Source organism: Mercenaria mercenaria, chromosome 1 (assembly GCF_021730395.1).
Source record: "Mercenaria mercenaria strain notata chromosome 1, MADL_Memer_1, whole genome shotgun sequence".
NCBI lineage: Eukaryota > Metazoa > Mollusca > Bivalvia > Venerida > Veneridae > Mercenaria > Mercenaria mercenaria.
The window spans coordinates 108,785,756-108,800,831 of record NC_069361.1 but is presented as its reverse complement, the minus strand read 5'-3'; the positions used below and the strand labels follow the sequence as shown (position 1 = coordinate 108,800,831).

Here is a 15,076-nt window from a genome sequence, read left to right as displayed (position 1 = left end):
ATTGCATGATTGGACATCTAGATTTTAGCGTGTCTGCCAGACTAACTATGCAATGCTGATAGCAATGATTTAGATGACATTGGAGTCTGAGAACAATAAGGCTTATGTTGATATACATTTTGAGAATGATTTCTTCAGAGGCAGTGCTTTAGAGCGAAGATTACGAGAAAGACAGAAGGAAAAAGAAGTTGATTCAAGAGACAGAGCAAAGGAGAAAGAAGAGTTGGAGGAGATCAGAAGAAAATTATTGGAGGAAGGTCATCCTGATCTTGAAGGAGAAATGGCAAAGGTTAGTTTTCAATATTACTATAGAGGACATTTTTTTAAAAAGATCTGTAATCTTAAATGGCACTATTAACACTTTACTTTCAGTATGCATATTTATACACTTATTGAATTGTTTGATGGTCAGTAGTCAAAACTGTTGCCAGAGTTCTTAATAGTTTTGACCACTGACTGGCAAGCTATTCAATAAGCATTTTATTACATGACATTAGAAATGAATTTCAAAATTGTGTTTTCTCTTTGCCTAAATAAAATGATCTGGTAGCTGACAAACAGCAGTTTGTGTAATTTGTTGATTGGTTTGAAATCAATGGATTTGCTTCTTAAGTGAAAATCATGGGATCCAAATTTTACTTTAACTAAATTGAATATTTTTATCGTCAGGAGTTGATAAACCAGTAATAGTGCGAAAATATTTTATTGTACCCCCCGACAACAAAGTTGTAAGGGGGGGTATACTTGTTTCAGGTTGTCTGTCTGTCCGTAGACGCAATCTTGTACGCACCATCTCTCCTTATCCCCTTGACAGAATTTAATGAAACTTCACACAAGTGATCAGTACCAACAGTAGTTGTGCATGGGGCATGTTAGGTTCTTTTAGAAAAAAAATTTGCAGAGTTTTGGGACTTTGTTTTTTTGTTACTATACTATATACAGAGACACAATTTTGTGCGCACCATCTCTCCTCATCCCCTTGACAGAATTTAATGAAACTTCACACAAGTGATCAGTACCAACAGTAGTTGTGCATGAGGCATGTTAGGTTCTTTTAGAAAAAAAATTTGCAGAGTTATGGGACTTTGTTTTTTTGTTACTATACTATATACGTAGACACAATCTTGTGGGCACCATCTCTCATCATCCGCTTGACACAATTTAATGAAACTTCACACAAGTGATCAGTAACAACAGTAGTTGTGCATGGGGCATGTTAGGTTTTATTCAGAAAAAACAATTGCAGAGTTATGGGACTTTGTTTTTTTGTTACTATACTATATACATAGACACAATCTTGTGCGCACCATCTCTCCTCATTCCCTTGACACAATTTAATGAAACTTCACACAAGTGATCAGTAACAACAGTAGTTGTGCATGGGGCATGTTAGGTTCTTTCAGCGACAAAAATTGCAGAGTTATGGGACTTTGTTTCTTGTTAACATACTATGTACATACAGTCTGCATATGCAATCTTGTGCATGCCTAATCTACCAAACCCTTGCACACAATTTAATGAAACTTCACACAAGTGATCAGTACCAACCCTAGTTGTGCGTGGTGCATGTTACATTCTTTTAGATAAATATTCTGCATAGTTATGGGACTTTGTTTTTTGTTACTATACTGTATACATACAGTCCACATAATTATGCAATCTTGTGTGCGTCAAATTGCAATGTACTGTGTCAGTGCATGCTGGGGGTACATTCCAGGGCTAGACACTAACTTTTTTCCAGTGGTGGTCCAAAGGACCAACAGCTTTTGCAAACTGATGGTCCGACAGAATTTCAGGTGGTCCTACCTAGATGGATGTTGTTGTTTTTTAAGTTAACGCAACCAGTAACATATGAGACCCCCTCTTCTTTCATGGAGTACTTTTTACAAACACTGCAAAACATGTGATTTTTATATTATTATTTTGATAAACATCTGCCATTTAATTATTAAAAATAATTTTGAAAGTCAAATTTAAAATAAAGATGTCAATAAAGATGATTTTTTTCAGCAATTCATATTTTAAGTGGATGGGGTTTGGTGCCTCTTCTCGAAAAATGCTTCAAAACAAGAGATTTTTTTGGCAACAGTTGTCATTTTTTCTTAAATGCAGACTTTTTATTGACTTTTCATTAAGATTGCCTAGAAAATCTCGTTAAAAATGTCCGAAAATCACGGCCGTGAAAACGGGTGACAAATATGGAAAACGAAAGTAACATTAAATTCTTGATAAAATACGTGTTATAAATTTTTTTTTCATTATGCCTATTGAATACTTATAATTTCTGCTAATTAAACGCATTTTTATTTCTTGCCTCGGTAATGATAATGAATTAAATAAAATGCTATAGATCGTAACGGCCGATCGGCTTATATAAACGTGTCAAGCACATAAAATAAATGAATTTCGTTATCCAATTTGTTGTTCAGTAATAATCGGCAAGACAACAATACAGCAGAAGCTGTATACCGCTAATTAACAAGTTGTACAGACACGATAATAGGCTGCATCTCGCATTGTTTATCAATTAACTTTTAACTTTTGATCAATTAACATTATCTACACTAAATACAAACCGCGAGATGACAACGTGTCAGTCGGCGCGTGGCGTAATTGACATATGTCAGTAGCTAATTAATATACGACGCTCCGCCTACTGCCATACTTCCGCTTATGGCGGCAAACAATATTTGAATTCACTGGGATTTTGATTGGCACAGGGGCAGAACTTTCGAACTCGAGACGAATCAAAGAAAATTTCCGCGGGTCACGCCGACGCATGGTACATTTTTTGTACGAGTCAGATACGAGTTTTTCTCGATTTTCGTGGGTCAAAATCCGGAACCTCTGGTCTACCGAACGCTGGATACTGTACTGATACCTCAATAGTTCGTAAAAGAATACTTCAAGCAGATAGATAAGTTACCGTGTTCCGATCCCGGGTTTTAGTACCAGCGTTACATCCGGGCATTCCAAATTTCAAGAAAATATTCACGGGGAAAACCAAATTCTATTTTTTAACTGCAGTATCGTGAACAATGTTTATTAATTTATTTTAAAAATGACTTGCTTGTAATTTTCGGTGGTCCACCGGACCACACAGATTCGAGAAGCTAGTGGTCCTCCCTGAAAAGCACTGGTCTCGGACCAGCGGACCAGCGTTAGTGTCGAGCCCTGCATTCATCACCTTTAGTGATAGCTCTAGTTTTTCTATATTTTAGATTGAGAGGGAGAGGGAGGAGCATTTACGTCCAATGTTACAAATTAATGATAACATTGCCCCACATTCCCCATCGGAAAGTTCAAGCGAGGATGAACATCCAGCAAGTCCTCCAAGAGAGCCGTCGGAGGAGGAGAGCCAGGAGAAATTTACAGCACTACCAAACATGAAACCAACACTACAACCTGTAGACGAGTCGTCACGGTCAGCTGGGGAAGCTTCTGCAGATGATGAGGCCTCTAGGATGAGTATAGGTTATAGCGAAGATAGTCAGCAGCCTGTTTATGGTCCAAATGCTCGTGAAGATTCCAGACTAGGTTTTGGTGCTATGAAATTTAGTGCTAATGCATCTGGTAAGCTATCTAAGAATTTTACTTTATAAAATAGACAATTTGATTAAATACAGTGTAACATTTATACAGATCAGGTGGATACAGCATATCTTTGATACACTGAACATGAGAGGATATTGAAGTCTGTTATGTAATGTCTGCTTATGCTAAAGAAAAGCTAGAGCTACAGTAATATTTTGAACTTTGTTAAGATTGTGTGTCTGCAAAGTTCAACATTAGTGGAAAAATTACCTATGTACTGGACATCGTTTAAGCATGGTTAGCATCATTCAAAATTGTGAGGGATATGTTTATTTCATAACTTCCAATATTTTTGGCATTTTCCAGGTCCAAACTCACCAACAGAACAAACCTCTGGTAAAAGAAAAAAGCTTACAGTTGGTGATGTGTTTAATCAAGATGATGATGATTCATTAGACGGTGCTAAGAAACGTAAGCTTGTGCCACTGGACTACGGTGATAGTGGGGATGATAGTGCTAGTGGACTCGAAGGAAAGAAAGCTACCAGTGCTGAGGAGAAACGTGCTAAAATAAAGACATTGATAGAAAATATTCCAACCGCCAAAGATGAATTATTTGCATTCCAGCTGGACTGGAGAATAGTAGATCAGGTCAGTAAAACTTTTTAAAATTTATATAGGGTCTTACAATGCTTATGTAAGTTTACTAACATCTTACAATGCATAGAAAGTTTTATGATAGTTTAATGGTTTAACACACTTTACATTCCAATGTTACATTTATGCCAATCTACGGTTTTCTGTACAAATGTACTTGCCAAACTTGTAACTTAGTAAATATTTACCTACTATTATCTGATCAGTATAGTTACCTATTTTCCTTCCAGGTGAAAAATTATTAGTCAGAAGCATGGTCATTGAAATTATGCTAAAAATTACCATTATATAGGTCACTTTATAAGTTTATGTTTTGGAAATATGTTTGCATTTTATTGCAAATATAACATACATTGTAGATTAGACTATTCTTATTAGAAACGGCCATTATAAAATATTGTGTACGTTAGAATCTGTATGTGTATAAAATTTAACAATAATACACTAAGGTACCTGCGAAAGAATTAAGACCAGATGGAAAGGGTGGTATTTGTAAGTACAATTGAATATATAATTACAGAGTCTAATGGATAAGAGGATCAAGCCGTGGGTTAACAAGAAAATCATAGAATACATTGGGGAAGAAGAACCGACGTTGACAGACTTTATATGTCAGAAGGTGATGGCTCAAAGTCCACCACAAAATATACTCAATGATGTAGCTATGGTAAGGGTAATAGTAGACTAGATGTATTCATGGAATTACTTCTCATGAATAGCATAACTATTGTAACACTGAAAAAAACTGTTATACTCCTGTATTTATAGATATTTTTTGCATGGCACTTAAATATAATTATGTGAATTAACTGCAAATTAGATTTTGAATGACATTTTTGCAAAAAGCCTCTCTGCTCATTGTGGAACTTGAAGTAAAGAGCTGACTATATCAATAATTATTTTCAGGACACCTGCTTTCATAACTGTACAGTGCTTTCAATTAACAAAGTCTTTAAAAGCAATTCATCATACAGGGCAAGCTACCTAGAATTTCCAGTTATTTTACTCATCCTGCTAATCACTAAGGAAAAGCAATTTTTATAGACGGTGTCTATTTTAAAGTCTGTCAAAAATGGTGCTCACTGGAATCTTGTTTTGGATTAATGAGCATCTGTCTTGTTTAATTATGTCTCCCACCATACAGTGGTGTGGGAGACAATGATTTACTCCAGTCTGTCTGTCTGTCTGTCACAAAGCTTGTCCGCACTCTTAAGTCGAACATTTCTCATCCGATCTTCACTAAACTTGAATAAAATGTGTTTGACCATAAGACCTCTGCCAAAGTCGATAACTAGCTAAATCCGCCCAGGCACTTCTGAATTATGGCCCTTGAATTACTGATTAAGTCCATTCATCTAATCCGTCTAGAGAAACTAGACATTTTTCATAGGAGCAGTTGTGGGAGACATGCGCTTTTCTCAAAAGCAACTCTAGTTAATCATGATGTGGTACCGTAATGGAGCAGGACGGGTTTTAGAGTTGTGAACAATACATGTCTTTCATTTTAGATCTTTTAGCTATTGGACTTACGCTCAGCTTTGTTTAAATGGATTTATTATATTTTTGGTAAAAAATGGCACTTGTCCTGCAGGATGTGTACTACATCAAATTCAACTTGTTCGGAGTTAAGTTCTGCTTTTATTTATGAGAGGATTTGTCCAGCCCTGAATTAACTAAGTATTCCTTAAAAGTGCTTTCCAGAAAAAAAGGGAGGAGGCAAAAAATGATGTTACACAATATATAAATAAATGGTATTGTGATTTTGCAAGTCATTTGATATATAATGTTATGTTATGACATGCTTTAGATAAAGTATGAAATTTTATGTTTCAGGTTTTGGATGAGGAGGCAGAGGTATTTGTAGTGAAGATGTGGCGATTACTTGTGTATGAAACAGAAGCAAAGAAAGCAGGACTAGTGAAATAATGATGCCGAACTGTAGACTAACATTGTACAGTCTGTGTCTATATTTGTGATGATTCTTGAATCATTCAAGTCTCAGATGGAAGCGGGTTCTTCCTGTGATAATAGGGATAATTGGTCAACATTGATGTCACTTACTGCTGATGTCAAACCTTGTGATAAGAGATTATATCTGACTTTGAATGATATGAGATCTTGCCAGGCATCTCTACCCGTGAACAGTTGCTGGCGGATATTCTAGGATATTTGTGCTTGAAATGTGATGAATTACAAAAGTGTGAGGTGATGATATTGATTTTGGTTAATATTTGAAGATGAAAACATTGCATTTCTCAGTAAGTCTGCATGTTTGGAATAGTATTTGTTTCACTACATAAGTTTATGAATTAATGAGTTTGTGCAGTAATGTAACTTCGTAAAACATTAGGATAAAATCAGGCATTAAACATGGTATAGCTTTGTTATATAGCTATTACAAAGGCCTGAAACTGAATAATCAATTAATGACTTACTGCTAATTCTAGAAATTTTTGTTTTGTTTGTGATTTGGTAGCATGTTTATATATGACTATATTATGTGAAGTATACTAAATAAGAGGTTGATCCAGGAAACCTGGTTACAAGGGAAACTATATGAAATAAGCTAGTTTTATTGACAGGACAGATGGATATATTAGAATCAACATTTTTAGTAGCAGAAGTTGGTCCCATAAACTTCTGTCTGAACGATTTTAATATTTATGGTATTAACATCTAGTTCACCCAGTGATTTGATATTGGTTATTATTATGTGACAGGGGTAAATCATTCAAATTAATATTAATAATGTTAATGCTCAACAATAATGCATACATGTTCATCCAGAAATCAATGAATAAAATGTGAATTCTTCACCAGTTTTCATTGTTCACTGCTTTGAATAGATGGAACTTTGTTATGCCCCCCTTCGAAGAAGGAGGGGTATTTTGTTTTGCAGATGTCGGTAGGTCAGTCGGTCGGCATGTAGACCAATTGGTTTCCGGATGATAACTTAAGAATGCTTGAGCCTAGGATCATGAAACTAGACAGGGAGGTTGGTCGTGACCAGCAGATGACCCATATTGATTTTGAGGTCAGTCAGTCAAAGATCAAGGTCACAGTGACCCAGAACAGTTAAACGGTTTCCGGATGATAACTCAAGAATGCTTGTGCCTAGGATTATGAAACTTGATAGGGAGGTTGGTCATGACCTGCTGATGACCCCTATTGATTTTGAGGTCAGTAGGTCAAAGGTCAAGGTCACACTGACCCAGAATAGTAGAACTTTTGTGTACATTTACCAAAATTTCTGTTCCTTGTGCAATTACTGAATGCATCAAGGGGGGCATTTCTTGGTCTACGAGCTCTTGTTTTCTTGAAATGGAAATTGTATTGCACTGCTGGATAATGACTGACCTCTCATGTGAATGCAGACTATTGTCTAATTCTGTTTATTTCTATATTTTCATATTGAATTTGAGAGATTTTCTGTATTTTTGATGACCCAAGTTTTGAATAATTTTCAAATATTGTTTATATCTAGATAATGTACATACATACAGAGATAAGTTTAACAAGACTAAGTATATCCTAAGATTGGTCTGGGCATTTGAAAGCAACCAGTGTGCATCACAAGTCGGCCTGAACATGGAAAACCATTTCCGATCAATAACTCGAGAACCACTGGACATAGAATGTTGAAACTTGATAGGATGATTGGTCATGCATTTCCGGTTAGTAACTTGAGAATCACCTGACCAAGAATGTTGAAACTTCATAGGATGAATGACCATTAAGAGTAAATGACCCCGTTTGATTTTGGGGTTGCTCTGTTAAAGGTCTTGGTCACAGGGGCTTGAACATGGAAAACCATTGATAGCCGCTTGACCCAGAATGTTGAAACTTCAGAGGATGATTGGACATGCAGAGTAGATGACCCCTATTGATTTTTGGGTCACTATTAAAGGTCAAGGTCACAGGGGCACGAACATGGAAAAACACTTCCAGTCAGTAACTGGAGAACCACCTGACCCAGGGTGTTGAAACTTTATAGGATGATTGGACATACAGAGTAGATGACCCATATTGATTTTGGGATCACTCTATTAAAGGTCAAGGTCTCAGTGGACAGAACATGGAAATCCATTTCTGGTCAATAACTTGAGAACACTGACCTAGAACCTTCAAACTTCATAGGCCTAGGGTGATAGGACTTACAGAGTAGATGACCCCTATTGTTTTTGGGGTCACTCCATGAAAGGTCAAGGTCACAGTGGGCTGAACATCAAAAACGCTTTCCAATCAGTAACTTGAGAAACACTTCACCCAGAATGTTGAAACTTAATAGGATGATTGGACATGCAGAGTAGATGACCCCTACTGATTTTGGGGTCACTCAATCAAAGGTCAAGGTCACAGGGGCTGAAACATAGAGAATGGTTTCCAATCCATTGAGAACCATTAGGCCTAGAATGTTGAAACTTAGTGGGATGACTGGACATGCCAAGTAGATGATCCCTATTGTAGCCAACCATCAGTGTCTCTTTGACTTTGCTCCTGTCCTCAGTTAACTTCTTGCTTATACGACAATGCATTGGGGGAGACATGCGCTTTTCTACAAAAGCATCTAGTTTTTTTTGTTTTTTTTTCCCCCAGAAAATCATATCTGGTCATCAGTAGTTACGTATGGTAGGATTAGACACGGCAAACACTGTCTTTAAATGACAAAGTAGGGACATTTGAGTCCTATGAAAATGATTCTTGTACATTTCTTATTACTTCAACTGTATATTGGAATGAGAAGTTGTCGCAAGGATATCCGCCACCAGGAGGAAGACGGCATGTATGAGAAGGCAATTGAGCTTAACCACCAAGGCGAATGGACCAGGTGGCAGTGGAAATGAAGATCATCTAGCCAGACATGTGGAAGTATTAACACTTTAGCTTAAATTCCTGATACTTGCATTGTACCATGCCTTGCCAACAGCTATTCTTCAAAGATGGGGATTGCAAACTGCTCTGAGTAAGCTGGACTACATTCTCTTGTTTAACCAAGTCCTTACTCGAGACAGCCCGCGATGTTTGCATATACTAATGATATACCTTCTTTGTATAGATTTTATTGAAGAGTGGGGTGAGGGATTACAGCAGATGTGCTGGAAAAAATCCCTGGTACAGTTCATACAACACTCCACATGGAACGGCACAGGGGATCTACCTCAATTAATTACTAATGCCCTAAATTGTGTTGATGTGATATGAAATAAATTGGTTAGTTTTGCATGTAAGTAGGTATCTCAAAATACTATTTCAGCCACGTTTTCAACATGTTAATGAGATGTGGAACCAAAATTTGTAGTCTGTTTGGCGCCATATAACCATACTGTGTTGGTGCACAGTAAAACCCAAATAAATAAATCCACATCGTGAGGTATCTCGCAGAGAAAGTTAAATAGCTATAGCTTTATTTTGTCTAAAAAATACCCATTTTTACCATAGAGATTTTGTGAAGTTTTGAATGTAATCTTGTTGCTCAGGAACTGCTCGACCAATTTTCAGGTTCTCCATACATCTTTTGCATCAATGAGTTGACCCCACATGCGAAGTTTGATACTCTTGCTTATATTTTTGCAAAATTATGCCCCTTTTTTAAACTAGAAAAGTTTGCTAAAGCTGAAAAGTATGCTAGTATTCGGTGGAAGGAATGGCTTTATATAGTCTAATACGCTGTCTTCAGACGCTATTTCATGAAAAGTAAAATTCAAAATTGTTTTAGTAATATATTTTAAATGTATTTGAGCTAGGGTTATGGTGCTTTGGTGCTGCACTTTTTCTAATCTTCATTAAATGTAATGAATACCTAGAAAACGTGCGGAAAAGGAAAGTGGAAAACAAAACAAACAAAAAACTGATGCTACTTGTATTCTTTTAGCTCACTAAACTCTGTCTTGCCCTATATGCCAAGTTTAGAGTAAGTCCATTGCACAGTTCTTATCTTGCGTAATGCTTCGGACAAGCAAAGTACAAGAAAAATGAAAAGGGAGGATCATAAAAAATACTGACGCCAGAGTTACTGTTATTGCACACTATTCCAAGTTGCCATCTGTCAACATGAAAAAGTTCGAAGTGGATCCCTTGATTAGTTAAGTTATGCTCCGGACAGTCAAAGTGGGAACAACCGGACACAGACATAGAAGTGTAGAAGAAATACAATCCCTTTTTAATTTTATGATTTCTGCAGACGTAGCACTTAGATGATATTCTGTCAGCAATGCTGGTCCTGGAAATTAGTGCGGTAGTCTTGATAAGTAGAACATAAAACATCATGAAGGCACATCCTCTGTGATGGATGACGACAGTAACATCTGTAAGAAGATTCTTTCAAGGAAGAAATGAATGCAACCAATCAAAATAATAGCGAACTCTGTAAAACTGAGTCTGTTCATGAGAGGTAGTGGAAAGTGCAACTCAACTCATGCCCCCTAGCAACGGCCTAAGCGGAATTCTAGTACACAGATATTGAATGAACTCCATGTTCCAATAGGACCAGAAAATAAAACAACACTGAATCAAAGTTCAAGACAAGACGACCATGCTAATTCGTTCTCCACCTCGGATTCTTGTGGGGTAGTTGTCATTTAAGAAATGCAGAACCATGTTTTAACATATCGAATATGTAGGATGAGGTAACACGCTTGTGGAATAATTTCACGTGGGCGTAACCCGAGTGAATTATACACATGGCGTATGTTGAGATATGTAAAAACATGGTTCTGAGTACTAACTATTATTTTGATTCTAATATGTAGTTAGTGTAAACAAGTAGATAAAATAGTGGTGCTATATTTCGTGACGTCTGTATGGTGCCAAATGTAGTAGGTCAACATGTCGAGAACACATAAATGTGTTATAACAGAGTTATACAGGAAGGTACACGTACCGCAGAATAACTTTGGAATGCGTAGACGACTAATATTTTTTGCGTCTAATAATCTATACAGTGTTTGAATTATGTGTAGCACCCTTCCATTTTATCATTCCGATTCTTAATGTAGGTTATAAGCCGAACGATTGTGCACTTCGTAGAAGAGTTTTTGTTTTGTATGATTCTTGCGTATTTATATCATAATATTGCATTTCTGATGTAGAACCCATCGCTGCATGAAGTATTCAACAAAATATAGGAGGATTTTTATGAAACTTTACCAGAGGAGATTTTGTGTACTTGTCATACCTTTTTTATTGTTTTGTTAAATTCTAAAAATATTTTGTACAGATATTTAATTGTCTTTTAAATGCCGACGCCATACATATATTTGTTTGGTGTTTGTTGCAAAATTACTGGAGCGTGTCGAACTTTATTGATTTAAGCATTTATTCACCTATTTTGGAAAAATGTATGTAAAGAAATGTAGGAGTAAAATTGAAGGAAGCTGTCAGAAACATTTATAACTAGAAAGTATTTGATAATATAACAGCAATTCTGAAATGATTACAATCAAGGTAGATACTGAATAGTGGGAAGCATTTTAAGTTGAACTGTTTACTTCTTTCAATGTAGGACACAATGGAGAAATGTTAACATGCTTCTTGAATTTGGAATTTTAGAAACCGATGCGTCTTTGAAAATCAGTATTGGATATAAAGGCAATATCAATGTTAAGCTATTGACATCTTATTTTAATATAACGTTGGACCAGCTATAATGATTCTACTATGACTACATCTTGTATCTACTAATTTATAGAACATTTTGTCTTTGTTTATATTGTACATAGTGCCACGTACATGAAATACCTGTAAAGATACACATGAACGTTTGTATTTTGTTTCCTTAATATGTGCTGTATTAGGTATAGGCAATATAATGTTAAGTTTGTTTTGAATAAAATATATCAGGTGAACAAGAGTAAAACTTGAGTAAAAAGTCTCCCCGTACATGGACGTAGTGTTGTTATATTTTTGGTACTTTTCGATCATTGAGAACATTCCTTTTCACTGTAAAAGAATTCCGCTTAAGCCGGTGCTAGGACACATAAGGGGAACTGCACATTTCATTACATCTCCATAAACCATAAACAATAACCTAACCTCATGAAATTGTTAGGTTGTTCTTATATAAAAGTAATCACTATGTCTATCTTTCTGTCCGTCTATATATCTGTAGAATGTTGCCGTTTCAAAATTTTCACGTTACATTTTGTCATATAAAGCACAGTGTTACATTATATGTAATCAGTTAACAGTCCTGTATTACAAATATAATAAGGGATAATACAATTGTCATAAAGCAGTATGCATGTACTGTCGGATATCCCCGTCCTTGACGACCATTTGAAAAGTTTCATTTGGCGATATGTAGATTTATAAAACGATGAATGAGCAAATTGAAGCCGAATGTGATTTTTACAAACCTGCGTTTTTTTTTTGCTTTCTTTCCGTTTTGTACACAATATTTTATCAAGAGTATTATCGTAAAACAGCAAGAACACACATGCAATTAAAGCCGATTCTCGAAACACTTGAAACTACATAACTTTTCACGAGTGTTTAAGTGCCACATTTGTTCCTGCTGTAAATCTATAAACACTTTAAGCTGACAAAATCAAAATAAGTGTTGGACTTCTTAAGAATTTTATGTCGGGTTACTTTCAAAACAGACATGTTTTGCATTCGTTGTTGAAACGTAGGCCCTCAACATGTAGTAACAGGAACCGTACTCGAACACTTCCAAAGTTACCGACCGTCATATTTGATGACAAGAAATCATCAACATCGTTGTATGGGTACTGATCACTCATTACTTATCTGAAATTAATATGCCTACACGTTTATCATCCATTTTAAACAAAACCAGACGTATTATTTATGGTCTTGTCCATCCCTCACTCCGTAAACTTCTCGTTCATAGACTTTAAGTCAGAAAATATAATATATACGGCTTTCAAACTTTACACAGTGTACCAACAGATCTGGAGGAAGATGTGTTTATTGATTTAGGGGCCAGTTTCGTTACCTTAAAGGTTAAGATTACGGGGAACCAAGTTAACTTCCCTATTCACGGGCTTCAAGTCAGAAAATATAATACATGTAAGTTCATTTTAACTCTATACTGTATAGCGGGTTATGTTCGCGGAGGTTCAATTTTCGCTATATCCGCGGTCAACATTGACCGCGCGAAATCTAAACACCGCGATGTTTTCTTACCCCGAACATACACATTTCACCAAGAGACGGCCAATAACAGGGTGATCTAGTGTTTATCGTAATTGCTTCGATCCTACAAATATAGAAATTAAGCACATGAGAAATAAAGGTGTGAAAAATATTGTATTGTTATACATGTATAGCTGTTATACTTTACAAATTTTTGATAATTGCAGTTGCCTTTTCATCATCATTTAACTTCGTTTGATCTGGCAAAATTTTTAAAGGCGGTCTTTTAATACCGCACTTCCCTTTATGTAGCCATTTTCCCATAATATCCGACATTTTCTTAGTCTAGAATATACGTAACACCAAGAACACAAGAACCAAATGTGACATAAGTTATCAGCACAGACATGTTCATAAAAAACGGTATTTGTATGTGTACAACTTTTCATGTGTATTGAACCAGTCAAATAATGCTTAGCAGACGCGGTGATAATTTTATTATGCAGCGTCTGCTTTTATTGTGCTTGGTTCCAAAGGATCTTCTTGTAATAGATTTTGTTAGACCACGTTACATCATCATAATTATATACGAAAATATCTCATGTGCGACTCCTTGTACTAATACAAGCCCAGTCAGGTACATGAATCAGCGGGACGGCTTTATCTTCTTTTACGATATAATATTTAAGGTGACGTTTATGACTACAGAAAGATAGAGGTCACTATTGGGAATATGATGTCTCACAAAAATACTTGAAAAAGGCCTAAAGCTAAGGACAATATTTTACTACATTTTATATAGCGGTATTCACTGCTTGAGGGAAGTTTGTCACAGGATGGTGATAACATTTTTACCATTACATTGTGCAGTAACAAAGGTTTATTCTCCGTAAATGATACGAATAAGATAGTAAAATTGAAACGAATTTTTTTTTTACAAAAATCTTTGTCACTGTTCCCTCAAGCGGGAAAAAGTGTATAAAATGCAGAAAAAGCTTTTGGGTATAAGGGTTAGTCCTAGCTATAAGTCTATATACTTCCAAGTATAACTTAAAACACACATCTTTGAAGATTTTTAGCGAATACAATTTCATAAAACGTTACATGTCACCTTAATCTAGTGTAATCACGGTAAATATTTTGGCTATATCTCCTATCATCGCTTCCAAGTAAAATACCATAAATTAAATAAAAATCCAAGTATAACCTTGAAATGTAAGTGTTTTGTTTATTGCTCAAAGTTATATTGCATCCTGAAGTAGTAGAAAAATTGTAAAATATGGAGAATCCCCTCTTCACATTCATGTAGGGGAATTTTCGGAAAGACATGCTTCTTCAGGTTTCAGATCGCCTTACTTGTACTCTATATTTAGAATCTGCATAATATTTTATCTTTTTTATGAAGATAATAAATAACAGCCCTATTTACACAAATTGGAGCACCACTATCTGTGACATATCCAGATACAACATTTACCAGGATAAAATAATCAAATTGCTGTAAGACTAAAAAAGCTAACTTTTCTCAATTATTCAGGAAATGTCTTTAATACTTTTAAAGTACATGTTTTAGTGTATAAGTTCTGAGTATGAGTGAATAAGTTGTTTGCTATTAGAAATGAAATATTGTAGACCAATTAATTTCGAGAAATCTTTAATGTAAGAAGGCATTTGAAACTTGTCTGCAGTCTGGTGAGTGGAATTCGTCTCCGTAACAGCCATTTTCATACGTTACCTACAAAATTTCTATAAACCGTCATAAACTTCACAAAAGTGTTCATTGCCAGGCT

At 35.7% G+C, this 15,076-nt stretch overlaps 1 protein-coding gene across 2 annotated transcripts in view; it reads left to right on the top strand.

The window, feature by feature from the left end:
• Nucleotides 1-15,076, top strand: part of LOC123527040 (RNA-binding protein 25-like) — a 217,220-nt gene that overhangs the window by 29,572 nt on the left and 172,572 nt on the right. Inside the window, exons 15-19 of one of the 2 annotated variants that reach the window (XM_045306300.2) lie at nucleotides 139-289; nucleotides 3,222-3,573; nucleotides 3,901-4,184; nucleotides 4,711-4,857; nucleotides 6,024-7,004. In XM_045306300.2, the coding sequence (XP_045162235.2) occupies nucleotides 139-289; nucleotides 3,222-3,573; nucleotides 3,901-4,184; nucleotides 4,711-4,857; nucleotides 6,024-6,116 (1,027 nt within the window). In that variant the 3' untranslated portion in view covers nucleotides 6,117-7,004. Of the gene's footprint in view, nucleotides 1-138; nucleotides 290-3,221; nucleotides 3,574-3,900; nucleotides 4,185-4,710; nucleotides 4,858-6,023; nucleotides 7,005-15,076 lie in introns of those variants that run through there. The other variant, XM_053520231.1, reaches the window with a different exon arrangement.